Source organism: Chrysemys picta, unplaced genomic scaffold, assembly GCF_011386835.1.
Source record: "Chrysemys picta bellii isolate R12L10 unplaced genomic scaffold, ASM1138683v2 scaf76, whole genome shotgun sequence".
Classification (NCBI taxonomy): domain Eukaryota; kingdom Metazoa; phylum Chordata; order Testudines; family Emydidae; genus Chrysemys; species Chrysemys picta.
In genome coordinates this window covers 14,304-42,113 of record NW_027052783.1, presented here as the reverse complement: position 1 = coordinate 42,113, position 27,810 = coordinate 14,304, and the positions used below count along the sequence as shown (strand labels likewise).

At 46.0% G+C, this 27,810-nt stretch overlaps 2 protein-coding genes across 2 annotated transcripts; both read right to left on the bottom strand.

The window, feature by feature from the left end:
- Positions 1-3,228: 3,228 nt before the first annotated feature.
- LOC135977919 (olfactory receptor 52R1-like) lies at positions 3,229-4,227 on the bottom strand. Its single transcript, XM_065579068.1, has one exon. It carries the CDS (start codon positions 4,225-4,227, stop codon positions 3,229-3,231), a length of 999 nt encoding a protein of 332 aa, XP_065435140.1.
- Positions 4,228-25,632: 21,405 nt separating this feature from the next.
- LOC135977918 (olfactory receptor 52K1-like) lies at positions 25,633-26,631 on the bottom strand. Its single transcript, XM_065579066.1, has one exon. It carries the CDS (start codon positions 26,629-26,631, stop codon positions 25,633-25,635), a length of 999 nt encoding a protein of 332 aa, XP_065435138.1.
- Positions 26,632-27,810: the final 1,179 nt, after the last annotated feature.

Genomic DNA, 27,810 nt, shown 5'->3' with positions numbered 1-27,810 from the left:
TTTTAAAGGGCTGGACCATCTACTCCTCTCTCTGTTCCCTCTCCTGGGGAGGTTCCATTCCTTCCAAGCCCACCCCTCAGCAGAGAAGCTGGAGAAAACTGGCTTTATCTAGAATGCAGTTACTCCTTTCTTCTGTCCGCCCTAGCTTCCTGCCTCTGAGCACAAGGAGCCTGTCCAAAGAGTAAAAGCCCAAAGACATAAGGATACAGATGGTTCATACAATCAAACAGGAGTTAATAGGTGTGACACAGGGTCAGAAAGGGTTGTGCAACTAGCAGGCTAATTGACCTAAATTCAACCTTTTCAAGACATATTAGAGAAGTATATAAATGATAATTAGGGCCATTCCCTATAAGTAACAACATAGCCATGGTAAATGGACTATAGCTTTGAAATGCAAACCTGTATTGTTAGAGAATCAGAGGTAATGCCAATTGTATGTGTTTACTTATATTGTGTTAGATGTTAACCATGTAAACAGATGGTCCCTGTCTATTGGTATATCTGTTGATTCAAAGAAAATATTAACATTTAAATTAAACTTGGGTATAATAATCTCATTGTCTCTACTTCTCTCTGAGGTTTGTAGTAAACTACCTATGAACTGCTTAATGGATAATTACCTTATGCAGATTAATGGAAGAGTTACCTGTTGTGACAAAGTTCCTCCTCTATCTTGGTGGGTCCTGCGCTTATTGGCGGATTATCTTGCCTCAGAGATTCACCATGTGGGTGGGGGAACAGCCCAGAGACCTTCCCCTCTGGAAGAACCCACAGTCCAGGTCAATTGGGAGGTTTGGGGGGAACCCGGGCCCGCCCTCTACTCCGGGTTCCAGCCCAGGGCCCTGTGGACTGCAGCTGTCTATAGTGCCTCCTGTAACAGCTGCATGACAGCTACAACTCCCTGGGCTACTTCCCCATGGCCTCCTCCAAACACCTTCCTTATTCTCACCACAGGACCTTCCTCCTGGTGTCTGATAACGCTTGTGCTCCTCAGTCCTCCAGCAGCACACCCTCTCACTCTCAGCTCCTTGCGCCTCTTGTTCCCAGCTCCTCAGACTCACACCACAAACTGAAGTGAGCTCCTTTTAAAACCCAGGTGCCCTGATTAGCCTGCCTTAATTGATTCTAGCAGCTTCTTCTTAATTGGCTCCAGGTGTCCTAATTAGCCTGCCCGCCTTAACTGGTTCTAGCAGGTTCCTGATTACTCTAGTGCAGCCCCTACTCTGGTCACTCAGGGAACAGAAAACTACTCATCCAGTGGCCAGTATATTTGTCCTCTACCAGACTCCTGTATATATAAGAAATACTACTTCAAAGCAATTATTCTTCGTTATCATAGCCTGCCAGTGGTCTATGAAAGAACACTTGGGTCCTGATCCTGTCATCTCAAATCTGATTAAGGTTCATTGGGGGAAGCACAAGTCTCAAGTCTGAGGTCTCCAGTTCCATTCTGGATCACCCTGATATTGGACATTGCACTGCACCCTAAGGATTAATTCTGAAATAACTCTTTGCAACTCTAAAGGTCACCATCTCTACCTTGAAACTGACTTAAGCTTTCTATTCATATCTCATATAATGATGTCCGATTACTTAAGGGTGGAGGGAGCCATTGAGTACTTAACTGGGGCTGCCTCCTACCCACAGGCAGGCTCCTTGTCAGGCTGCAGCAGCTCCCGTCCCAGCCCCGGAGCAGAGGGAGCCCTGCGAGGCGGGGGGGGAGGGGAGGTGGAGATTGTGATGGGGTGTACCCCCAGAGTGAAGCCTGGAAGCTGTTAGAACCACTGTGCCCCCAAACCATTCAGCTGGATTGGCCTCTCCCCCTGCTCTGCTGGTGCCACACAGCCAGTCCCTCTGGGCCCTGTTATCACCCAACACGACAGCACGTGGCGCCACACACCCAACTAGGTTACCTTAGTAGTTTACCTAAGCCACTCATGGACCAACAATGGAGGCATCAGCCAATTTCCCAGCTCACCAGCCTTGCACCCCTACTGGAGCGTAAACCCAGATTTAGATAACCTTGCACTGCACAGCGATCTGTACAGTGTAAACTCATTAAATAGTCCTCTCCCCCCTCGATGGAGGGAAGATATTCACCATCCTTTGTTAACAGAGCTAAGATTTCCAAACACTTCACTGAAAAACACACTGGTTAAGATAATACGAGGTTTATTAACTACAGAAGGATAGATGTTAAGTGATTATAAGATACAACAAACTGATCAAAGCAGATGACCTAGGAAATCAAAAAGATTTGCAGTCTAAGACTTGTACACACTAGATAGGATTTGAATTAGCAATAGCTCACCCTGACTGATGATATAAGCAGGCTTACAGAGTGTTGAGGCACAGGCTGCATCTGCTTTGCAGCCTGGGTTCCCCTCCCCCAGTCAAAGTCCTTTGTCTTCCTGAGCTTCTTGTAGGTGTTGAGTGTGGGGGCGTGAAGACAAGTGATGATGTCACTCCCCATCTTTTATAGTTTCTTCCAGCTTGCTGGAAAGTCTATGTATGTGAAGTGGGGCGGGTGGTGCCCCCATTGGCCAAACATTCTCCATCGTCTCCGTACTCCCTCCAAGGAGGTTTTCTTATACAGAGTTGCAGTGCTACTGGATTCTTCCCTGGATGGGTGTTGACAACAGCAATTAACACTGTCTGGCTACTCCTTTGACATACCTGAAAGGCTGGTCTTGGGTGTTTCCAGCCTCACATCGCACTTTGTAACACACACAGAGCAAGATTTCATAGCTTCACATATATAACAACGTTTAGCAGATTAAGACTTTTACAGTGATACGTCACAGGGCCTAGTTTGTACAAAACATACCATAATTACATAACCGTGGTAAATATGGGGTGCTTTGGAGTGCAGAGTGCCACAGGGATGATCCAGAGAGTGACGGGAGTGGGGAGGAGAGGAGTGAGTGAGGGGCGGGGCTTTGAAGGGAAGAGGCAGAGCAGTTGCGGAACCTGGGGGAAGAGGCTGGGCAGAGAGATGGGGCCTCAGGATTCCAGTTATCAGCAATTAGAAAGGTGGCAACCCTATGAGTTGTACATAGACAGATTCCCCAATTTGTGATGCTTACACAGCACAGTAAGGTCAGGAAAGGGTTTAAAGTCTCTTTTACTGGCCAATTAGTGATTGAGGGGTGAGGGCCCAGCACCATGTCACCAGCCAGCTCTGCATAGAGCTCAGTCTGAGAGCCAGAGCACCAGGAGAAAACTTTACGTCCCTTTATGAGTAAAGAGTTGGAGCAGCCTATCCCAGATCTGTTGGGTCTTCGCCCCATAGATGATGGGGTTTAGCATGGGGGGCACCAGGAGGTACATGTTTGCCATGAGAACGCGCAAATGCAGGGCCACATTGTGCCCAAACCGCTGTGTGAGGGTGGCGAAGAGATGTGGAATGTAAAAGGCTAATATGACACAGAGGTGGGAGCCGCAGGTCCCAAAAGTCTTGAGCCGGGCATCCTTTGTTGGGAGTCTGAAGATGGCCCTGATGATCTGGGTATAGGACACAACGATAAAAAACACATCCATACCGATAACCAAGAATGCCACAGAGAGGCTGTAGTAACTACTGAGGCTGATGTCGGCGCAGGCCAGCTTCACCACAGCTATGTGCTCACAGTACGTATTTGGAATGATGTTGGTTCTGCAATATGGCCATCTCCTCGCCAGGAAAGGATAGGGCAGTACAAGCATGACACCCCGCAGCACCAGGGTCAGGCCAATTTTGGCAACCACAGGGTTTGTCAGGATGGTGGAATGTCTCAGGGGATCGCAGATGGCTACGTAGCGATCAAAAGCCATGGCCACAAGGATCCCAGACTCTATCACAAAGAAGCTGAGAATGAAGTACATCTGGGTGAGGCATGCACTGAAATTGATCTCCCTGGAATAGAACCAGAAGATGCTCAGCATTTTGGGGAGGATGGATGTAGACAGGACCAGGTCGGTGATGGCCAGCATGCAGAGGAAATAGTACATGGGCAAATGGAGGCTCGGCTCCCTCTTCACGATGAACAGGATGGTGAAGTTCCCCAAGATGGCTATGGCATACATGGTGCAGAAGGGGATGGAGATCCAGACATGGGCTGCCTCCAGGCCAGGAATGCCCAGCAGGATAAAGGTGGTGGGGTTTGTGAACTCGGTTGAGTTGGAATCTGACATGGAGTAGAAGAGAAGTTGTCCAACCCTGAGGCAGAATGATATTTCCTGCATGTGCCGTACGTTCCCCTGACTTCCTGTATGTGCCCAGGGTCTAGGATGATGTTGCAGGACAAATACCTGGATGGAGAGAAAATGTTAATATGAGACACTTCATGCACTACTGGAGGGTGGTCTCATGGATGAAACAGATTGGTCGCTCTTCACACACTGAAAAATGACATTTTCATCATTCAGATGAATGAATTAAGAACACCTGACCCTCCTAATGCCAATTCCATATTTTTTGGTGCTCCCTGTGTCAATAATTCCTACACGTCATGGTGTGGGAAATCTTAGGAGGCACCAACAGGAAAGACGAGTGTATACTGATTATCTCTTATTGTTCTCTAGGCCTTGTCTACACTACCAAATTTTTTCGCCAAAAGGCAAGATTTGGTGATGAACTAGTGGAGGTGTAAAGATTACACAGCTACTTTCGATGATGGAACTCCTCAGTTTCACTGACGTAATAAAGGCACCTTGACGAGACTTGTAAGGCTTTTTACGCAAAATTTTCGTCGCCGAAGTGCCAGTGTAGACACCGTGCTTGATTTTATCACTGTAATTGGCCCATTGCTTTTCTCCCACACCTAAGGTCCCCTACCCATGGGAACACTCACCATATTTCCAGTGTTTGCTGGCATGTGTGCTTCTCAAGGTTCAGCTGGAAAGTGACTGGTGTGTTACCAGCAGTGTATTTTAATGTAGTTTTTCAATGCTGTATGTCTAGTTAACAATAATGCTTCTCTTTATTGCTTCTTGTGCTTCTCCAGATATGTCCTTAAAAGGAGACACCCCTTCCACTCCAGCCGAGCGTCTCTGCCAGATAAGAAAGTGCCCAAGATGGAGCAAGGAAGATATGTTCTGGGAGGTGCTGCAGTACTCTGCTGCAGACAAGACGGACTGCAGGCAGTGGAGGGAAAGCGACAAACAGGAAAGAATAGAAAATGAGGCATACACTAGGGATGCAATGGAGAGGCTGATAAACGTATTGGAGCAGCAAACCAACATGCTGCAGTCCCTCTTGATACTCCAGACTGAGCAGATGGATTCCCGCCCTCCTCTTCAGCACATTCACAACTCTTTCCCATGTCCTCCCCAAACTCCACCCGCACATTCCCTTCCGATTTCTGGGACTCCTCACTTTACCGTTCACTCCACCTCCGCAGACACCTTTTCAAATGAAAACTGGACTGTGTGCATGCATGGTATTGTGGGCTTTTTGGCAATAAAAGCAGTTATTTGACTATTGATCAGTCTTTATTTGTTTCCGTTGAAGTTATGATAGCAGAAAGCAAAGTAGCAGACAGTTTTATCATTTCCTTACATTGAACCCTGGGCCTGAACAATCACAACTGCTTCCTACCCTACCAAAACTGGACTTCATTACGCATTACAATCCCAAGCATAGCAACAAACATTACTCGTTCTCATTTTCACAGTGTTGCTGCAAAGCCTTCCTGATTTGAATTGCCCCCATTGTGCCCTCTGATAGTCTTGGTATCTGGCTGCTCAAAATCAGCAGCCACGTGTTCCGTCTCAGCAGTGCAGCCCTGAGCAAACGTTTCACCCTTTCCTTCACAATTATTATACAACGTGCAACACACGGCTACAACCATGGGAATATTTTCTTCATTGAGATCTAACCTGTCAAAAAGGCATCGCCGGCCCACTTTTAGTCTGCCAAATGCACATTCCACGGTCATCCTGCTCCTACTCAGCCTATTGTTGAAATGCTCCTTATTGCTCTCCAGGTTTCCCATGTACGGCTTCATGAACCCTGCCATTGAGGAGTATGCCAGGTCTCCCAGGATTATTATGAGCATTTCAACATCCCCTGTGGGGATCTTCTGGTCTGGAAAGAAAGTCCCTGCTTTCAGCTTTCTGTAAAGGCCGATGTTCCTAAAGATTCCTGCGTCATTCACTTTCCTGGATCACCCTACACTGATGTCAATGAAACGCCCACAGTGATCCACCATGGAGAAGTAGCCCTTCTGATTGATATATTTCATCAAAAGGCATCCGGTGGCAAAATTGGAATATGTGTGCTATCTATCGCCCCTCCACAGTTGGGGAAACCCATTTCTGCAAAGCCATCCACAATATCACGCACGTTGCCAAGAGTTACGGTCTTGCACAGAAGGATGTGATTAATGGCCTGAACACTTGCATTAATGCAGCCCCAACGGTCGACCTCCCAACTCCAAAGTGATTTGCGACCGACCAGTAGCAGCCTGGAGTCGCCAGCTTCCACAATGTGATCGCCAAGCGCTTCTCCACTGACAGCGCAGCTCTCATTTGGGTGTCCTTGTGCCATAGGGCTGGTGGGAGCTCAGTACACTGTTCCAGGAAGGTGGCTTTCCACATCCAAAAGTTCTGCAGCCACTGCCGGTCATCTCAGACCTGCATAACGATGCGATTCCATCACTCAGTGCTAGTTTCTCGAGCCCCAAAGCGACGTTCCACCATGCTCAGCTCTTCTGTGAATCCCAAAAGCAATCTAATGCTGCTGTTATCCATGTGAGACACCATGTCAGGCAGCTGTGACTCCCGCTGCCTTCACAACTTCAAGATTGATTCCACTGCCATTCGTGATGTGCTACTGACAGCTAGCAGAGCAGTGCGGGATCTGTTCCTGCAGATAGAGGTGGTGGGCTGAGCAGAAAACAAGGGACGTTGAAAAATGCTGCGAACTGGAGACGGAAGCACATGGAATGCTGGGACGGAAAGGGACATCATGGGACATTGAGCCCAGAGCCATGATGTGCCATGATCCACTCTGCCTTCCCACAACACCTATCAGCACAAGATGCAGACCTGAACTGTGGGATAGTTACCCACAGTGCATTAGTCTCACTGTTGCTGCAATGGTCCCGCATGTGGATGCGCTATGCCAAAAGAGAAAGACAGTGTGAACGTGCAACAATAGTTTTCTTTAAAGGCTTTTTGGTCATTGAATAAACTTTCAGTGAAAAAAATCTTCCAATGTAGACATGGCCTCAATGCAATGAAAGCCAGGCTACAGAGCCATGCTGTAGGGAGTCTCCATTCACCTAGTTACTGAAAATCTGAGAGTGGGGGAAAAAAACCTTTAGCAAGACATGTGCCGGAGGAAACATCCCAACTGGAACACACCTCAGGGAAAAGTCTTGGATGTCACTGATAGCAGCTCCATGGAAACACCTGCTCATTTGCACTAGTGGCCTCAACAAAGACAATGTTCTAGTGCCTAAGGAATGGGATGGAGAATTTCCTGCTCTGGAGATGCGCTCAGTTTTGGTCACTCAGCCTCTATAAAGGATATAGCCACTAGAAATGGGTTTTCTGAGACAGGCTATGAGAATGGGGGAGGCTGCCATATGCGGACAGACTGAAAATCTGGGACTGTTTAGTGTAGAGAAGAGACAAATAAGGGGGCATAGGATAGAGGAGAACAAAATAAAAGAATGGAACTGATTACATTAAAATGGACAAACAGAGAACAGTTCCCAACCAGTAATAGCTACCTACAGATACCTTTCAAAAGGACTAATTCCCCAAAGCTGAGGCAAATTATCAGCAAAACTGATTGGGAGGAAAAATTTAGACAGAAAAATGGGAATGAAAAATGGGAATTCTTTAAGAAGAGTTTATTAAAGAGCTAAAAAGCCACGATTCCACAATCAAGGAAGTGGACAACTTTGATTAAAAACCCAGTTCAGTAGGAAAATGAAGGAATGAATTAAGGGGGGAAAAGCAACATATAACAAATGGGAAAAAGGGAAAATAATTGGCAAGCAATACAAACTGGAAGTTATGAAAATTGATGCAGGACATTACAGACATTAGGGGGAAATCCATGCTTTGTAGGGCTAAGGAGAACAAAAAGGAGGTTATTAAGTATATTAAGAACAAAAGAAATCCTAGAAAAGGTAAAGGCTAATACCTAAAGGGAGAAAGGAAACTTGTTAATCTTGCAGAAAAGGTCGATGTGTTCAAGAAATATTTATGTTTTGCATTTGGAAAGAAGCAGTATGAGGTACTCATATCATACGTGGTAGTGAAACCCTTTCCCGTCTATTAGCAGTCAAGGAGCATGTTAACCAGTATCTAGAGTAGAACCTTAGAATTACAAACACCAGAGTTACGAACTGACCAATCAACCACACATCTCATTCGGAACCGAAGGAGGCAGTCAGGAAACAATGGAAAAGCTGATATGGGATATATTAAAAAAAAAAAGTCTAGGAGTATAATTAATGCTGGTCAAAAACATGGTTTATGGAAAACAGGTCTTGTCAAATAAAGACGATTTCATCCTTTCGTGAGAGCACACGTTTGGTGGACCAAGGGAACCAAACAGAAGCAATAGACTTCAATTTCTGTGAGACATTTGATTTAAAAATGAACACTCTACAATATCAGTAGATTTTGTTAAATGTTAAATGGACTAAAAGCTGGCTATCTAAAATGAACAAACAGAGAACAGTTTCCAACCAGTAATAGCTTTATACAGATATCCTTCAAAAGGACTAATTCCCTCAGAAAGCAGTTGTCAATGGGCCACTGTCAGTAAATGGGGGTGTTTCTAGTGGGGTTCTGCAGGGATCAATCCTAGGCCAGATGCTATTCAATATTTTCATCAATGATCTGGAAGCAAATAGAAAATCATTGGAAGTAAAATTTGCAGATGAACCCAAGATTGGCAGAGTGGTTACAATGAGGTGGCCAGGGCAGACATAACAATTGGTCTGGAGCATTTATTGAGCTGGGCCCATGCAAACAAAATGTTTTAATACAATCAAAAGGAAAGTGGTCCGCTCAGAACAGGGAATGCAGGCCCCACCCTCAGGCTAGGGCACTGTATTATGGAACACAAGGACCCTGAAAAGGATTTAGGAGTCATTGTGGACAACTAACTCATCGTAAGCTCCCAGTGTGATGCTGTGGCCAAAAGGGCTAATGCGATCCTTGGATGCATAATCAGGGGAGTAGTGCATTGGAGCAGGGGAAGGATTTTACCTCTGCACGTGGCATTGATGAAACCAACTGCATCAATTCTGGTGTTCACATTTCAAAAAGGATGTTGAAAAATTGGAGAGGGTGCAGGAAAAAAAACACAACAATGATTGGAGACTGGAGAAGATGCCTGACAGAGAGAGAGAGATTTAAGGAGCTTCATCTATTTATCTCATCAAAAAGACAATCAAGCAGAGACTTCCATGGGGAGAAAACCATTGGTGCTAATGGGCTCTGTAATCTAGTTTAGAAAGGCAGAGGAAGACCCAATGGCTGGAAGCTGAAGCCAGACAAAATCCAATCAGGTATAAGGGCCAAATGATTAGCACTCAGGGTATTTAACCGGTGGGACAAACTGCAAAGGGAAGTGGTGGATTCTCCAACTCCCTATGTCTGCAGATCCAGACTGGATGCTTTTGTGGAAGATCTGCTTGAGGGCTTGTCTACACTTAAAACACTACAGCGGCGCTGCAAAGCGCTTAAGTGTAGACACTACTTACAGCGACGGCAGGGGTTCTCCCATCAGCGTAGGTAATTCACCTCCCCGAGAGGTGGTAGCAAGGTCGATAGAAGAATTGTTCTATCGACCTCATGCTGTTTAAACCGGGGTAAGGTTGATATAGCGACAGCTCTCAGGGGTGTGCATTCGTTTGCTGTTGGAAATGCAATTTTGGGTTGCATTAACAGATGCCTAGTGCGCAAGTCATGGTAGGTGATAGTACCACTCTACTTAGCGCTGGTTAGGTCTCAGCTGGAGAGCTGTGTGCTTTTGTCACCGCTGTCTGGAAAGGATGTAGAGAAACTGGAAAGGATCCAGAGTTGAGCGACAAAGATGATCCAAGGGATGGAATGCAAACCATATTTTAGCCGGCATTTCGGCGGCGATGCCTCTGGATGACACTGCTTGTAGGCTGCATTTTGGTGGTGACACCTATTGACGTTGCCACTTGACAGCGGCATTTCGGTGGCTGCTCCTCCGCTGCCATGGTCCTCCGTGGCTTGACCTCTGCCGCCCGCCAGACAAAAAAGTTTGGGGACCAATGCCTTAGAGTATCATAGTGAGAGAAGGCCTATAAACGGGCAGATAGATTTTAATTCTTCTTTTGTACCTCTATAACTAGCTAAGTGATAAGAATACACCTAAATTCTTAAAGTATAGGCCTTTGCAGACAGGCCTGAATATCTATATCCTTACAGCTGTCTGTCACCTTCAATTAAGAGACGTCATTTTCAGTTGCTTATAAGTTTGCCAAACTTTAACCGTTTGCACTGAAATTTCCCGCACTGGCTGTCTGCTTCTGGCTGAATTGTTTTTAAACTTTCAGGCATAACAGTTCAGCCAAATTCTCTTGGGGCCTGAGAACTTACGGGCCACAGCCTCAGAATTTTACCTTGTATTGTCCATCTACTAACGCCTTTCATCCTGAAGGATCCCCTGTGCCACTGAAATGCAGCCACCTCGGGGCTGGAGGCCATCAGCCAGGGGCAGAGCAAAGAGGGACATTTTGGCCAGTGATATCGGAGCAAACACATCCCCTCTGGCAAGGGCCCTGGCATGTTTAATGACTGTGCAGAGTGGAAAGGACCACAGACCTATTCTCTATCCCATCACTCTCTCCTTGCACTGGGTTTGTCCAGCAGGTAAGCTCCTCAGCAAGAGATGGTGTCAGGGTTCCTTCCCCATTCTAAACTCTGGGGTACAGATGTGGGGACCTGCATGAAAGACCCCCTAAGTTTATTTTTACTAGCTTCGGTTAAAAACTTTCCCCAGGCACAAATTCCACCTTGAACAGTATGCTGCCACCACCAATTGATTTAAACAAATATTCAGGGAGGGCCACTTGGAGCCCTACCTTCCCCAAATATCCCCCCAAACCCCTACACTCCCTTTCCTGGGGAGGCTTGAGAATAATATCCTCACCAACTGGTACAGGTGAACACAGACCCAAATCCTAGGATCTTAAGAACAATGAAAAATCAATCAGGTTCTTAAAAGAAGAATTTTAATTAAAGAAAAGGTAAAAGTATCACCCCTCTAAAATAAGGATGGTAAGTACTTTACAGAATAACAAAACCTTAAAGTTATAAAAACAGGGATTAACCTCCCTCTTAGCACAGGGAAAATTCACAAGCTAAAACCAAAGGTAATCTAATGCATTTCTTTTCTGCTATTACTAACTATTTCTGCAAGACTAGATGCTTAGTTCAGATATATTTTCCTCTGTCCTGTTTCCTGGCTGGCTCCGAGAGACACAGACAGAAAAACTTCTCCCCTTATTGGTCCTTTTGGTCAGGTGCCACCCAGGTTATCTAAGCTTCTTAACCCTTTACAGGTAAAGGAGGAATTAATCCTTTACAGCGTAAAAAGGGATTTTATGCTACCCTTAGCTGTATGTTTATGACAGACGGGTACCTGTGAATTCTGAGACACACGTGTCTCCTCTGGGAATCCCTCACAGGCAGCCGTTTCCCACACCTCTCTCACCCCAGCATCTGCAGCAGCATCCCACACTGAGAGCCGACAGAGGGGTGTGCACCATTTATAATATAGCTGTGTGCAATCCCAGGGGGGTTCGCTCAACTTCTAGGGGGGAAACAGCATCTGAATGGAAACAGGCTGGAGACCGGAGACTCTCTAGCCAATGTCTCTCTTTCAATGTTTGTGCTTCTGTGCTATTTATCCAGCTTCAGGAGTAAACAGTAATTAAGGGACCTTCCCAAAGGAGATGAGAACCCTTGGCTCTCCGCTGAGTCAGAGAGGAATTGACTGCTCTGTACATTTGTGTATAGTTAAAAAGTAGTTGGATTAGTAAGAAAACTAGGCATGATAGTCTGAGACCCTGTAAATACCCAGTATTAATTGGTAGATAGTAGACAGAGATATTTGGAGAAAGGTGACTGTGGGGAGACACAAACACTTTCTGCAGGCACACGGGGCTATCGCTAAGGGATCAGAAGTCAATAATTCTCATCAGTAACTATCATCATATTGTTTAGCACCTTTCATTGATGGATCTTCAAAACACCTGGAAAAGAGTCCTGATTTCCCTGCTGTAACCACGGTCTCTCCGTTAGTAACGGAGCGCATGACAAGAAGGAAATGGGGTCACGGTCTAGCAGGGCCTGTTCATTAGGTGGATGTGACAGACTTGTTCAGGATGCAACCTGGAAAGGGGGTACTGCTGAGCCCTCTGGCATACCAACCTGGGCTCCCCCTTACACTGTGAAGCTGTGACAAGCTGCAATCGTCTCCAGGTTTTACACTTCCACAGCCAGACACAGCCAGGGACGCACCCAGCTGCAGTTACATGAATGCTTTTACTAGGCACTCATGAGCCAACAATAGAGAGGCTTCAGCCAATTCCCCCCCCACCCCAGCTCCCCAGCCTAGGACCCCAGAGCTGTACCGTCTAAGCCTGGTCAGAAGCCTGGCGAGTGTAAGTTTTTACCCAGTCTGTCCCTCCCTCCATGTGGAGAGGACAATGCACCAGCCCCTGTTCCTGAGCAGGTTTCCCTTTTGCATTTCAAACAACACACTGTATTAGGTAAAAAAATATAAAACCGATTTATTAAACTACAGAAGGATAGATTTTAAGTGATTATAAGGAATAAGTGTACAGATCAAAGTAGATTACCAAAGAAATAAAGCAAAATGACTATCTGAGTTCTAGAAACTAGACAGAATTTGAACTATGCAGTGTGTCACCCTGATGGTACAAACAGTCCACCTGCCTTCCATACAAAGGCTAGAAATCCCTTCAGCCTGGGACCAAATCCCCAGTTTGGTCCTTGTCCCTAAGGTTTGTCCAGGTGTTGAGTTATGGGGGGGAGTGAGGCCAAGTGATTTTTTATGTTCACTTTTATGGCTTCTTCCATGTGGAGGGAACTTAAATTTTCCAAGCAAAAGCCCCCTGTATAGTTAGTGGAAAAGTACAGGCACAAATGGAATCCAGTGTCACATGAGCTGGTCACGTGCCCTTGCACGGTTTCAGAACTTTAGGTACAAAAATGATACATGCATACAAAGAGGGTAATCATATTCACAAATCATAACTTTTTCATTGATACCTTACCTGACACACTTTGTATAAAATATATCATAATCATATCATCTGGGTATATATGGGAGTGCCAGGGAGTTGTTTTGGGGCGCAGAATGTCACATCTCCCTACTTAGTTTACTGCAGGAATGTTAATTACTGACTAATTTGGAGGGAGTGTGCACAAGGCCCTAGAATCATAGAATCATAGAATATCAGGGTTGAAACGGACCTCAGGAGGTCGTCTAGTCCAACCTCCTGCTCAAAGCAGGACCAATTCCCAATTAAATCATCCCAGCCAGGGCTTTGTCAAGCCTGACCTTAAAAACCTCTAAGGAAGGAGATTCCACCACCTCTCTAGGTAACCCATTCCAGTGCTTCACCACCCTCCTAATGAAAAAGATTTCCTAATATCCAACCTAAACCTCTCCCACTGCAACTTGAGACCATTACTCCTTGTTCTGTCCTCTGGTACCACTGAGAACAATCTAGATCCATCCTCTTTGGAACCCCCTTTCAGGTAGTTGAAAGCAGCTATCAAATCCCCCCTCATTCTTCTCTTCCGCAGACTAAACAAACCTAGTTCCCTCAGCCTCTCCTCATAAGTCATGTGCTCCAGCCCCCTGATCATTTTTGTTGCCCTCTGCTGCTCTCTTTCCAATTTTTCCACATCCTTCTTGAAGTGTGGGACCCCAAACTGGACACAGTACTTCAGATGAGGCCTCACCAATGTCGAATAGAGGGGAATGATCACGTCCCTCGATCTGCTGGCAATGCCCCTACTTATACAGCCCAAAATACCATTAGCCTTCTTGGCAACAAGGGTACACTGTTGACTCATATCCAGCTTCTCGTCCACTGTAACCTCTAGGTCCTTTTCTGCAGAACTGCTTCCTAGCTATTCGGTCCCTAGTCTGTAACAGTGAATGGGATTTTTCCGTCCTAAGTTCAGGACTCTGCACTTGTCCTTGTTGAACCTCATCAGGTTTCTTTTGGCCCAATCCTCTAATTTGTCTAGGTCCCTCTGTATCCTATCTCTACCTGCAGCGTATCTATCTCTCCTCCCAATTTAGTGTCATCTGCAAACTTGCTAAGGGTGCAGTCCACGCCATCCTCCAGATCATTCATGAAGATATTGAACAAAACCGACCCCAGGACCGACCCTTGGGGCACTCCGCTTGATACCGGCTGCCAACTGGACATGGAGCCATTGATCAATACCCACTGGGCCCGACGATCTCTCCAGATTTCTATCCACCTTATAGTCCATTCATCCAGCCCATACTTCTTTAAGTTGCCAGCAAGAATGCTGTGGGAGACCAAATCAAAAGCTTTGCTATAGTCAAGGAATAACACGTTCACTGCTTTCTCCTCATCCACAGAGCCACTTATCTCCTCATAGAAGGCAATTAGGTTAATCAGGAATGACTTGCCCTTGGTGAATCCATGCTGACTGTTCCTGATCACTTTCCTCTCCTCTAAGTGCTTCAGAATTGATTCCTTGAGGACCTACTCCATGATTTTTCCAGGGACTGAGGTGAGGCTGACTGGCCTGTAGTTCCCCGGATCCTCCTTCTTCCCTTTTTTAAAGATGGGCACTACATTAGCCTTTTTCCAGTCATCCGGGACCTCCCCCGATCACCACGAATTTTTAAAGATAATGGCCAATGGCTCTGCAATCACATCTGCCGACTCCTTTAGCACCCTCGGATGCAGAGCATCTGGCCCCATGGACTTGTGCTCATCCAGTTTTTCTAAATAGTCCCGAACCACTTCTTTCTCCACAGAGGGCTGGTCACCTCCTCCCCATACTATGCTGCCCAGTGCAGCAGTCTGGGAGCTGACCTTGTTTGTGAAGACAGAAGCAAAAAAAGCATTGAGTACATTAGCTTTTTCCACATCCTCGGTCACTAGGTTGCCTCCCTCATTCAGTAAGAGGCCCACACTTTCCTTGACTTTCTTCTTGTTGCTAACATACCTGAAGAAACCCTTCTTATTACTCTTAGCATCTCTTGCTAGCTGTAACTCCAAGTGTGATTTGGCCTACCTGATTTCACTCCTGCATGCCTGAGCAATATTTTTATACTCCTCCCTGGTCATTTGTCCAATCTTCCACTTCTTGTAAGCTTCTTTTTTGCCTTTAAAATCAGCAAGGATTTCACTGTTAAGCCAAGCTGGTCGTCTGCCATATTTACTATTCTTTCTACACATCGGGATGTTTTTTTCCTGCAACCTCAATAAGGATTCTTTAAAACACAGCCAGCTCTCCTGGACTACTTTCCCCGTCATGTTATTCTCCCAGGGGATCCTGCCCATCTGTTCCCTGAGGGAGTCAAAGTCTGCTTTTCTGAAGTCCAGGGTCCGTATTCTGCTGCTCTCCTTTTTTCCTTGTGTCAGGATCCTGAACTCGACCATCTCATGGTCACTGCCTCCCAGGTTCCCATCCACTTTTGCTTCCCCTACTAATTCTTCCCTGTTTGGGAGCAGTAGGTCTAGAAGAGCTCTGCCCCTAGTTGGTTCCTTCAGCACTTGCACCAGGAAATTGTCCCCTACACTTTCCAAAAACTTCCTGGATTGTCTGTGCACCGCTGTATTGCTCTCCCAGCAGATATCAGGGTGATTAAAGTCTCCCATGAGAACCAGGGCCTGCGATCTAGTAACTTCTGCTAGTTGCCGGAAGAAAGCCTTGTCCACCTTATCCCCCTGGTCTGGTGGTCTATAGCAGATTCCCACCACAACATCACCCTTGTTGCTCACACTTCTAAACTTAATCCAGAGACTCTCCGGTTTTTCTGCAGTTTCTTAAAGTTTGGAACATACAACACCTAAGTGTTGCAAACATTGCAGTGTTCTCCACATGTATTTTTATAAAGTTCTGTGTGCCTTTTCTGGGTCATTAGAGAACCTCTCTTTGTATCTGTGCAGCATTGTCAACCATTGTGCTTTCCTAACTGTTGATAACTCAATACAGATATTCATCAATGCCATACAGTGGTGTGCCTCGGTTTCCCCTTCCACACAGAAGACCAGAATTATTATGGTTTCCCTACTGTGACAAGCTTTGAGCCTGTTTACAGGTGATAGCTGAGAAGCAGTATCCCCATAGGGCTTCTTGTTCACTACTTGTAGCATGTCCGAAAGCTTTTCCCTAAAATCATGCATGTTACACCTTTTCATACAATTTACCATCAGTACCAAATCCTTTGTTGTAAGATTTCCCATTAGCAACAGACATTGCATCATGAGATTTAATAATAACACCAAATCTTTTACAACAGGTAGGTGTTTTCAAGTATTTTTATTATACCATGCCTTCTGCTTGGACAGTTTGATTTGTTCAATACCCATTGTGACTTTCAACTCCTCCCTGAACCTTAACATGTGTTTAGTTACTGGGTTTCCTTTCCCCTCAATATCCCATTGCAATGAGGGGGCCTTTGGCGGGACACTACTGAGAGTATCAATTGAGGACCAATTGCTTAGAGCTGGGAAGTCACAGCCGAAGGCTGGGGGTCCTTTACTTTTAAGGCACCAAACCAGCTAAACAGAGAGGACGTTGGTTTTACCCCACTGGTTAACCAGAAGTCATACAAACAATTCCCTCATATACTCCCGTTCCCTTGTATCACCACCAGCACCACTTCTTATGGGGATGAATGGTTATGAAAAGCAATGCCCCAGTAAAAGAAAAGAGGTTCTCCCAATCCCAAAGGACCAAACCCCAGACCCAGGTCAATATACAAATTAGATCATACTCACAAATTACTATGTTGTGAATCCTTTAAAATCTAAAATCTACAGGTTTATTTATAAAAAGAAAGAAATATAGATGAGAGTTAAAATTGGTTAAATGGAATCAAATACATACAACAATTGCAAAGTTCTTAGTTCAGGCTTGTTTCAGGCTTGATGGGATTACTTCTGATTTAAATCAATCAAGTCTCTGGAGTACAAACATCCCAGCCTGGATGGGTCGTTCAGTCCTTTGCTCAGAGCTTCAGTTTCAAGCACAGTTCCTCCAGAGGTCAGAAGCAGGATTGAAGACAAAGTGGAGGGGATTCCAGGGCCTTTGATATCCTCTGCCATGTGGAAAATCACAGCAGCAAGATGGAGTTTGGAGTTACATGGGCAAATCACATGTCTATGCATGACTCAGTTTGCAGGCGGCAGCCATTGCTCATGTGCTATCTTGAACGTTCCCAGAAAGGCTCCTCAGATGTGGATTGGAGTCTCCCAAGGTCAACTGTCAGTTAAGTGTGTCTTCATTGGTCACTTACTCAGAATAGCCAATCTTCATATATGCAACTACAAAAATGATACACACATACAGACAGCATAATCATAATCAGCAAATTACAACCTTTTTGTAGACACCTGACTCGACCTTCTTTGTACAAAATTTGGTACCACTATAGGACCTTGGTTGCAACAATGATCTATATGGTCACAGTTAATGTCAATAACATCACACCACTTCAGTAGGGATCTCAGTCTAAGGCGATCTTTGGGATCTTGGTATGCCAGGGTCTGATGAGGTAAGGATGAAAGTGGGCTTTACGTGTTTCACAGCCCGAGGGTTATGCCATTGGAAATAATCCACCCCTCCTTGGACTTTCCTTGTGTTCCCCACTCCCAGCACTGGGATCTTCCCCTCCCCTCTCCTAGAGGTTTGTGATTTGTGTTCTGTGGGCCAAGAGCTGTGTCTTTTCACATCTGCTTTCTATGTCTTCCCAACCCAGGGAATTTCTTCCTCCCCTCTGTCAGTTAGCTCATTAGCATTTCCACAGACAACCATTGATTCAGTTGGACCTGCATCCTGTCTGAAAGAGACAGAGTTAGTTTTTACAAGCATGTCAAGAACAAAGTCCTCAAAAATCGGGAGCTGGATTGCGGTACCCTCCTTCACCCCTTTTCTATCCCCGAGAGGCCAGTTGTGTGAGTGCTCCCCTCTGGCAGGTCAGTTAGACAGTTCCCTCCCGAAGCCTGAGCCACAGGTTGGGTGCCTGGGAGCACAAATGCTGAATCTTCAGTTCTGTCCTGGGCATCCTCACCCATGTGATCAGTGAGGAGACATTCCTCTACTCCCACTATTCCTCCCCCACTTGCGAAGTAACTCCCTGCTCTCCATATGTCAGTATATAATGCCTGCATCTGTAACTTTCACTCTATGCATCTGAAGAAGTGAGGTTTTTACTCACGAAAGCTTATGCCCAAATAAATCTGTTAGTCTTTAAGGTGCCACCAGACTCCTTGTTGTTTTTGTAGATACAGACTAACACGGCTACCCCCTGATACTATTCCTCCCCCAGTTTCCTCCTCTGGGCCCACCTCTAGGACACATACCCCTATGCTCTCTAGAGTGGGAACTATCCCCTCGTCAGCCGGGAAGGGCTCACAGCTAACAGTCTGGACAGTTGTCTCAGTGGCAGGCTCCACACACCCCTCCCTTCCTGAGGTGGTGTTGCCTCCTGCTGCAGTGTTAAAGGAACCCACACCCACCTCCTCAGTGGTTTCTATGATTCTATCACTGGGCTCCCCTCTGGAACACATCTCCCTATACTCCCTAACATTGCGTTTGTCCCTTGTTTAGCAGCATCATGGACATTTTTCTCCCTGAGGCAGCACTGCCTTCCGTTGAAGGGCAGCAGCTGATCTCAACCACCGCCACCCCTGGAAGCATTCAGTTCCCCACTGCTGCAGGGGAATCGAGGAGACTCTCTTTCCTTTACCAGTTCCTGGTACTTTCTCCTTTCCATCTGAGGTCCCAGCAGAACGCTCCTTCTTGCTGCTGGCGGACACTTTAACAGCTTGAGCTACATGGAGACAATCGTTGCCAATTAGCATATCAATAGGAGTATCATCTACTACCCCCACCAATCATACAACTTCCAAACTCTTGGTTTCTATGTGCACTTTAGCCAAAGGCACAAGGATTTTGTAACCACCAAATAAATAAATATCTAAAATAAAATCTCTGCCATCTGTCCTGTCAGTATGTCACCTTATTGCACTATACTCCTCCTAACCACAGAAATTTCTGTCCCTGTATTTTCACACCCAAGCTGTTCCCTGCCATTAAGTGCTTCGTATCTGTTGTGCAGAGGCCAATTTTACAAACTTAGTATGATACATGACAGGTGTCTGAGGGGCTTCTGTGCTCAGAATTGCAGCATTTCAATGGGCTACCTGCTGCCTGCTTCCTCTGAGCACAGGGCATATATCCCTCGGGTGATCAATGGTATTACCATGATAGCACCCCTGGATTCCTTTGTTTTTTCCATCTGTAGTTTATTCACAATAGATGCTTCTGTCTGCTCAAAATCATCAGCTAGAGAAGCCATCTATCCACAGTTTTCACCTTTTTGTCCCAGAAACACTGTTTCCAATTATCTTCACATATGTTTAAGACGTGCTCCTGACCAACTAGGTCAAACATTCCTTCAAAGTTTGTAACACCGGTGCCCCTTACCCACTTTCCCATCAAATCTTTCATTTTTTTTTACATATTTCACATTACACACCAGCACCCCTCTTAAGAGTCCTAAATTTCACTCTATATGTTTCAGGGGTAATCTGAAATGGTTTCAAAACCATTTCTTTGAATTTACAATAATCTAAAGCATCATCAATTGGCATTTTATTGAGTATATCTAGAGCTTTACCAGTTAAATTAACAACTAAAATGGGCATCTTCTGGTCACCACGAATCTCACACAGCCTCTCAAAGGTAGTGAAGCATTCAGCAATATCCCCTGCTTCATTGTATGCAGGACACAGCTGTTCCCATTTGAGGATTTTTGGAGAGATGGGAACAGTGGAGTTGGAGGGTTCTGGTTCTGCTTTAACAGCAAGTGCAATTGGTGATTCCGATCTCTCTCTTTCTTCTCAGTTTCTTGTTGTTTTAGTTCCATAGCTCTTCTGTGTTCAGCCTCTTCTCTGGCAGCCTCTGCCTGCAATCTGAATTTCACAATCCTTTCGCTGGTTGCACTCATCTTGCTGCTTTTCTGTCTCTACTTCCTTTTCCCAAAATAAGCAAATGGAAAATAACAAACTGGTAACCTCTTTGACTGATCTCCAGCCACCACACTTAAAATCTCACTTAAAATTTCTACACCAGTGTATGATGTGGAAATCTCACTCAGAACAAGAAGTTTTGCATTTCACACTGCTCGCTGTTGTCGGGGACTTTAACCCAGACAGCACCGTTTGTTGTCTGACCGCAGAGAGAGAGACAGGCAACACCAGCAAGGTCCAATACAAGCTCTTTATTGAAGAGTGCACACAACAATAGAGAGCGGCCCGTCTCCACTGAGAACCAGCCCCGATTACAATAACTAGTAAGGTTATATAGACAGTTCTGTCGCGTCATAGTTAAAACAACCCAACCCCCCTTTATTAGTTAGAAAGCTTCTAATATTCATGCATATCTATCTTCTTTGACACTACAAACAATTCGTGATGTCTCAGCAACTTCTTATGAGCTTTGTTGTCATGCACCAGAAACTAGGAGAAAGGAGGGTGTTAAGAACAGATGAAGAACAGAAACAGGGGGTGGAGACTGCAAGTTTCCATATGTCCAAACAAACTGTTCCTAGCACTTCTGGTACAAGAATGCGGCCCCCCCTTATCTCATTCTTTGAAGCCCAAGCAAGCATGTCTTCATGTTTCACAGAGAGACAGGAATGGCCCAGCAACCCCTGTTAGCCTAACTCTGGCTAAGCTGGCCAAACAATGTTCTATACTCCATATTTTTGGGCCTAACACTGTGTTGGACTTCCCCAGAATGCAACCTGGAACTGGGGTACCGCTGATTCCTCTGGTATACTAATCTGATTCCCCTCTCACACTGTGATTATGTGACAAGTTGCAGACCCCTCCACGTCCTGCATTCACACAGAGATTCACAGTCAGGGACACACCCAGCTGAGTTACATGAATGGTTTCTCCAGCCACTCATGAACCAACAATAGAGAGGATCCAGCCAATTCCCCCCAACTTAGGACTCCAGAGCTCTACCAGCTTGCCCTGGTGTGACGATGCGGTTCTGGCGGAACCCAACTGAGAGTGCCAACTCAGGACAAATTTCTCAAACAGGGCAGTTACAGCCCAAGGCTGGGGTTTTTCCACCTCTAAGGCAAACCAAACCAGCCAGACTAAGAGGACTTCGGTCTCACTCCACTGGCTAACCGCAAGTCTCACAAGCAATTCCCTTAGACATTCCAGTTTCCCAGTATCACCACCAGTACCACTTGTTATGGGGACAAATGGTTATGAAAACCAATACCCAAGTAAAAGAAAAAAGGTTCTCCTGATCCCAAAGGACCAAGCCCCAGACCCAGGTCAATATACAAATCAGATCTTACCCACAAATCACGCTGTTGCCAATCCTTTAAAATCTAAAATCTAAAGGTTTATTCATAAAAGGAAAAAGATAGAGATGAGAGTTGGAATTGGTTAAATGGAATCAATTACATACAGTAATGGCAAAGTTCTTGGTTCAGGCTTGCAGCAGCGATAGAATAAACTGCAGGTTCAAATCAAGTCACTGGAATACATCCCCAGCTGGGATGGGTCCTCAGTCCTTTGTTCAGAGCTTCAGTTTGTAGCAAAGTCTCTCCAGAGATAAGAAGCAGGATTGAAGACAAAATGGAGATGAGGCATCAGCCTTATATAGTCTTTTCCAGGTGTAAGAACACCTCTTTGTTCTTACTGTGGAAAATTACAGCAAAATGGAGTCTGGAGTCACATGGGCCAGTCCCTGCATACTTTGCTGAGTCTCAAGGCATATTTGCCTTCTCTCAATGGGTCCATTGTATAGCTGATGGTCCTTAATGGGCCATCAAGCAGGCTAGGCAGAGCTAATCCCAGCTTGTCTGGGATGTCACCCAGAAGCATAGCATAAGTTTGCCATACAGACAGTATAGAGCCAATATTCATAACTTTAACTACACAAAACTGATACACACATATAGACAGCATAATCATAACCAGTAAACCATAACCTTGTCTTAGACACCCCATTTGACCCCCTTTATACAAGATTTGGGTGCCACTACAGGACCTTGGTTGCAACAATGATCTATATGGTCCCAGTTTATGTCAATAACGTCACACATGGTCAGAAGTCTAACCAGTGTAAGTTTATTTCCCAGACCGCCTCTCCCTCAATGTGGAGAGGACAATGCACCAGCCCCTCTTCTTGATCAGATTTCCCTTTGGCATTTCAAACAACACTCTGTTTTAGGTGAAAAACATAAAACCGATTTATTAACTAAGGAAGGATAGATTTTAAGTGATTATAACTAAGTGTAGAGATCAAAGTAAAATACCTAAGAAATAAAGTGAAATCGCAATCTGAGTTCTATAAACTAGACAGGGTTTGAATCAAGCAATATCTCACCCTGATGGTACAAACAGTTCATCAATCTTCCATACACGCGCCCGGATTTCTCCTTTCCAGCCTGGGACCACCTCCCCAGTCAAAATCTTTTCTCTCTAGCAGTGTTTTGAGGTGTTGAGTTGTGGGGGGAGTGAGGTCCAGTGCTGATGTCACATCCCCTTTTATAGCTTCTGCCATGTGGATGGAACTTCATTGTCCCAAACGAAGCGCCCAGCGCAGTTAGTGGGAAAGTACAGGCACAAGATGGAGTCTGGTATCACATAAGCTGGTCACATTCCCTTGTGTGCTTCAGTGAGTCATAGCAGGGGCCATTACCCATATGCTGGCTAGAATGTTCTCAGGAAAGTCCATCAGGTGGGATAAGCTTCTTCCATGGCCCATTGTCTTTTTTGATGGGACATCAACATGAATATCCATTCACAAAGTGCTGGCTCGACTGGATGTAAACTACCTTGTAGACGTTACCACAGAAGCAAACACATTTGAAACACAGGTATATAGTCAATATTCATAACTTCAAACACAAAAATGAGACCTCCGTACAAATAGGATAATCATATTCATCAAACCATAGCTTTTCATTTGACACCCCACATGACATAGTTCCTACAAGATTTGTGACAACTATATAACAGTGGTGAATATGGGGGTGCCAGGGTGTTGTTTTGGAGTACAGCCTGGAAGCTGCTTGAACTGCTGTGCCCCCAAACCATTCAGCTGGTTTGGCCTCTCCCCCTGCTCTGCTGGTGACATACAGCCAGCCCCTCCGGGCCCTGTTATCACCCAACACGACAGCAGGTGGTGCCACCCCCAATTGAGTTACCTGAGTGCTTTACCTAAGCCATTCATGGACCAACAATGGAGGCACCAGAGAAGTTCCCAGCTCCCCAGCCCTCCGCCGGACTCTTTCCAATTTTTCCACATCCTTCTTGTAGTGTGGCGCCCAAAACTGGACACAGTACTCACCAATGCCGAATAGAGGGGAATGATCACGTCCCTCGCTCTGCTGGCAATGCCCCTACTTATACAGCCCAAAATGCCGTTAGCTTTTTTGGCAACAAGTACACACTGTTGACTCATATCCAGCTTCTCATCCTCTGTAACCCCTAGGTCCTTTTCTGCAGAACTGCTGCCTAGCCACTCAGTCACTAGTCTGTAGCAGTGCATGCAATTCTTCCATACTAAATACAGGTTTCTGCACTTGTCCTTGTTGAACCTCATCAGATTTCTTTTGGCCCAATCCTCTCATTTGTCTAGGTCCCTCTGTATCATATCCCTACCCTCCAGCTTATCAACCTCTCCTCCCAGTTTAGTGTCATCTGCAAACTTGCTAAGGGTGCAGTCCACGCCATCCTCCAGATCATTCATGAAGATATTGAACAAAACCGACCCCCGGACCGACCCTTGGGGCACTCCACTTGATACCGGCTGCCAACTGGACATGGAGCCATTGATCACTACCCACTGGGCCCGACGATCTCTCCAGATTTCTATCCACCTTATAGTCCATTCATCCAGCCCATTCTTCTTTAACTTGCCAGCAAGAATGCTGTGGAAGACCAAATCAAAAGCTTTGCTATAGTCAAGGAATAACACGTCCACTGCTTTCTCCTCATCTACAGAGCCACTTATCTCCTCATAGAAGGCAATTAGGTTAGTCAGGAATGACTTGCCCTTGGTGAATCCATGCTGACTGTTCTTGATCACATTCCTCTCCTCTAAGTGCTTCAGAATTGATTCCTTGAGGACCTGCTCCATGATTTTTCCAGGACCAGAGGTGAGGCTGACTGGCCTGTAGTTCCCCACATCCTCCTCCTTCCCTTTTTTAAAGATGGGCACTACATTAACCTTTTTCCAGTCATCTGGGACCTCCCCCGATTGCCCTGAGTTTTCAAAGATAATGGCCAATGGCTCTGCAATCACATCCGCCAACTCCTTTAGCACCCTCGGATGCAACGCATCCGGCCCCATGGACTTGTGCTCTTCTAGCTTTTCTAAATAGTCCCGAACCACTTCTTTCTCCACAGAGGGCTGTGAATTAGAATTATCTATATCTCACCCTGATTGATGATACAAACAGGCTTACAGAGTCTTGAGGCACAGGCTGCATCTGCATCTGCACAGGCTGCATCTCCCCCATTGAAAGTTCTTTGTCTTCCACAGCTTCTTGCAGGTGTTGAGTTGTGGGGGAGTGAAGACAAGTGATGATGTCACTCCCCATCTTTTATAGTTTCTTTCAGCTGGCTGGAAAGTCTGTGCATGTGACGTGGGGGGTCTTCCCCCATTGGCCAAACATTCATCATTGTCTCCGTACTCCCTTCGAGGAGGCTTCCTTACACAGAGTTCCTGTGCTAGTGGTTTCTTCCCTGGATGAGTGTTGACAACAGCAATTAACACTGTCTGGCTACTCCTTTGACATACCTGAAAGATGGTTTTAGGTGTTTCCAGCCTCACATCACACTTGAGTAACTCACACATAGCAAGATTTCATAGCTTCACATACAACCCAAGGGGATATCAATGTTTAGCAGATTAAGACTTTTAGAATGATACCTCACAGGGAATATTTTGTACAAAACATATCATAATGACATCACCATGGTGAATACGGGGTGCTTTGGGGTGCAGAGTGTCAGAGGGATGATCCAGAGAGTGATGGGGGTGGGGAGGAGAGGAGTGAGTGAGGGGCGGGGCCTTGAGGGGAAGAGGCAGAGCAGGGGCGGAACCTGGGGGAAGAGGCAGAGCAGAGAGGCGGGGCCTCAGGCTTCCAGTTACCAGCAATTAGAACAGTGGCAACTCTGAGTTGCACATAAACAGATTCCTCAGTTTGTCACGCTGACACAGTACAGTTAGGTCAGGAAAGGGTTTAATGTCTGTTTGACTGGCCAGTCAGTGATTCGGGGAAGGGGGCCCAGCACCATGTCACCAGCCAGCTCTCCATGGAGCTTGGCCTGAGAGCCAGAGCACCAGGAGAAAGCTTTAGGTCCCTTTATGAGTAAAGAGCTGGAGCAGCCTGTTCCTGATCTGTTGGGTCTTCACCCCATAGATGATGGGGTTTAGCATGGGGGGCACCAGGAGATTCATGTTGGCCATGAGAACATGGAAATGCAGGGCCACATTGTGCCCAAACCGTTGCATGAGGGCTGAGAAGAGATGTGGGATGTAAGAGGCTAAGATGACACAGAGGTGGGAGCCGCAGGTCCCAAAAGTCTTGAGCCGGGCATCCTTTGTTGGGAGGCTGAAGATGGCCCTGAGGATCTGGGTATAGGACACGGCGATAAAAAACACATCCAGACCGATCACGAAGAATGCCACAGAGAGGCTGTAGTAACTACTGAGGCTGATGTCGGCACAGGCCAGCTTCACCACAGCTATGTGCTCACAGTACGTGTGGGGAATGATGTTGGTTCTGCAATATGGCCATCTCCTCGCCAGGAAAGGATGTGGCAGTATGAGCATGATGCCGCGCAGCACCATGGCCAGGCCAATTTTGGCCACCACCGGATTTTTTAGGGTGATGGAATGTCTCAGGGGATCACAGATGGCCACGTAGCGATCAAAAGCCATGGCCACAAGAATCCCTGACTCTATCACAGAGAAGCTGAGAATGAAGTACATCTGGGTGAGGCATGCATTGAAATTGATCTCCCTAGAATAGAACCAGAAGATGCTCAGCATTTTGGGGAGGATGGATGTAGACAGGACCAGGTCGGTGACGGCCAGCATGCAGAGGAAATAGTACATGGGCCCATGGAGGCTCGGCTCCGTCTTTACGATGAACAGGATAGTGAAGTTCCCCAAGATGGCTATGGCATAGATTGCGCAGAAGGGGATGGAGATCCAGACATGGGCTGCCTCCAGGCCAGGAATGCCGAGCAGGATGAAGGTGGAGGGGTTGGTGAAGTCGGTTGAGTTGGATTCTGACATGGTGAAGGGGAGAATGTGTCCAACACTGAGGCAGAACGGTGTTTCTTGCATGTATCGTATGTTCCCCTGACTTCCTGTATGTGCCCAGAGTCTAGGGTGATGGTCGCAGGACAAACACCTGGATGGAGAGACAATGTTAATATGAGACTCATAGACTCATAGACTTTAAGGTCAGAAGGGACCATTATGATCATCTGGTCTGACCCCCTGCATGATGCAGGCCACAAAGCCATCCCTACCCCTTCCCTTGACTCTGCTGTTGAACTCCCCAAATCATTATTTAAAGACTTCAAGTCGCTGAGAATCCTCCAGCAAGTGACCCCTGCCCCATGCTGCCGAGGAAGGCGAAAAACCTCCAGGGCCTCTGCCAATCTACCCTGGAGGAAAATTCCTTCCCGACCCCAAATATGGCGATCAGCAAAACCCCGAGCATGTAGGCAAGAGTCTCCAGCCTGATCCTTGTTATCCATTATACTATTTACCTGCCATGGCACGGTATTCCTTTGGGTAAAATCATGTTTCTCTATTAAACCATTCCCTCCATAAACTTATCTAACTTAATCTTAAAACCAGACAGGTCCTTCGCCCCCACCGTTTCCCTCGGAAGGTTGTTCCAATATTTCACCCCTCTGACGGTCAGAAACCTTCATCTAATTTCAAGCCTAAACTTCCCCACGGCCAGTTTATATCCATTCGTTCTCGTGTCCATATTAGTACTGAGCTGGAATAATTCCTCTCCCTCCCTGGTATTGATCCCTCTGATATATTTAAAGAGAGCAATCATATCCCTCCTCAGCCTTTGTTTGGTCAGACTAAACAACCTGAGCTCCTCTAGTCTCCTTTCATACAACAGGTTTTCCATTCCTCTGATCATCCTAGTGGCCCTTCTCTGTACCCGTTCCAGTTTGAGTTCATCCTTTTTAAACATGGGAGACCAGAACTGCACACAGTACTCCAAATGAGGTCTCACCAGCGCCTTATACAACAGAAGCAGCACCTCCTTATCCCTACTAGATATACCTCGCCTAATGCATCCCAAGACTGCATTGGCTTTTTTCACCGCCACGTCACATTGTCGACTCATAGTCATCCTGCGGTCTACAAGGACCCCGAGGTCTTTCTCCTCCTCCGTTACTTCTAACCGATGCGTCCCCAGCTTGTAACTAAAATTGTTGTTAGTCATCCCTAAATGCAGGCAAGTAGGGACAGGAAAAACAGCACAATGAGTGA

Excerpts from the sequence above, each read along its gene's own strand:
- LOC135977918 (XM_065579066.1), bottom strand. The coding sequence starts at position 26,631 with ATGCAAGAAACACCGTTCTGCCTCAGTGTTGGACACATTCTCCCCTTC.
- LOC135977919 (XM_065579068.1), bottom strand. The coding sequence starts at position 4,227 with ATGCAGGAAATATCATTCTGCCTCAGGGTTGGACAACTTCTCTTCTAC.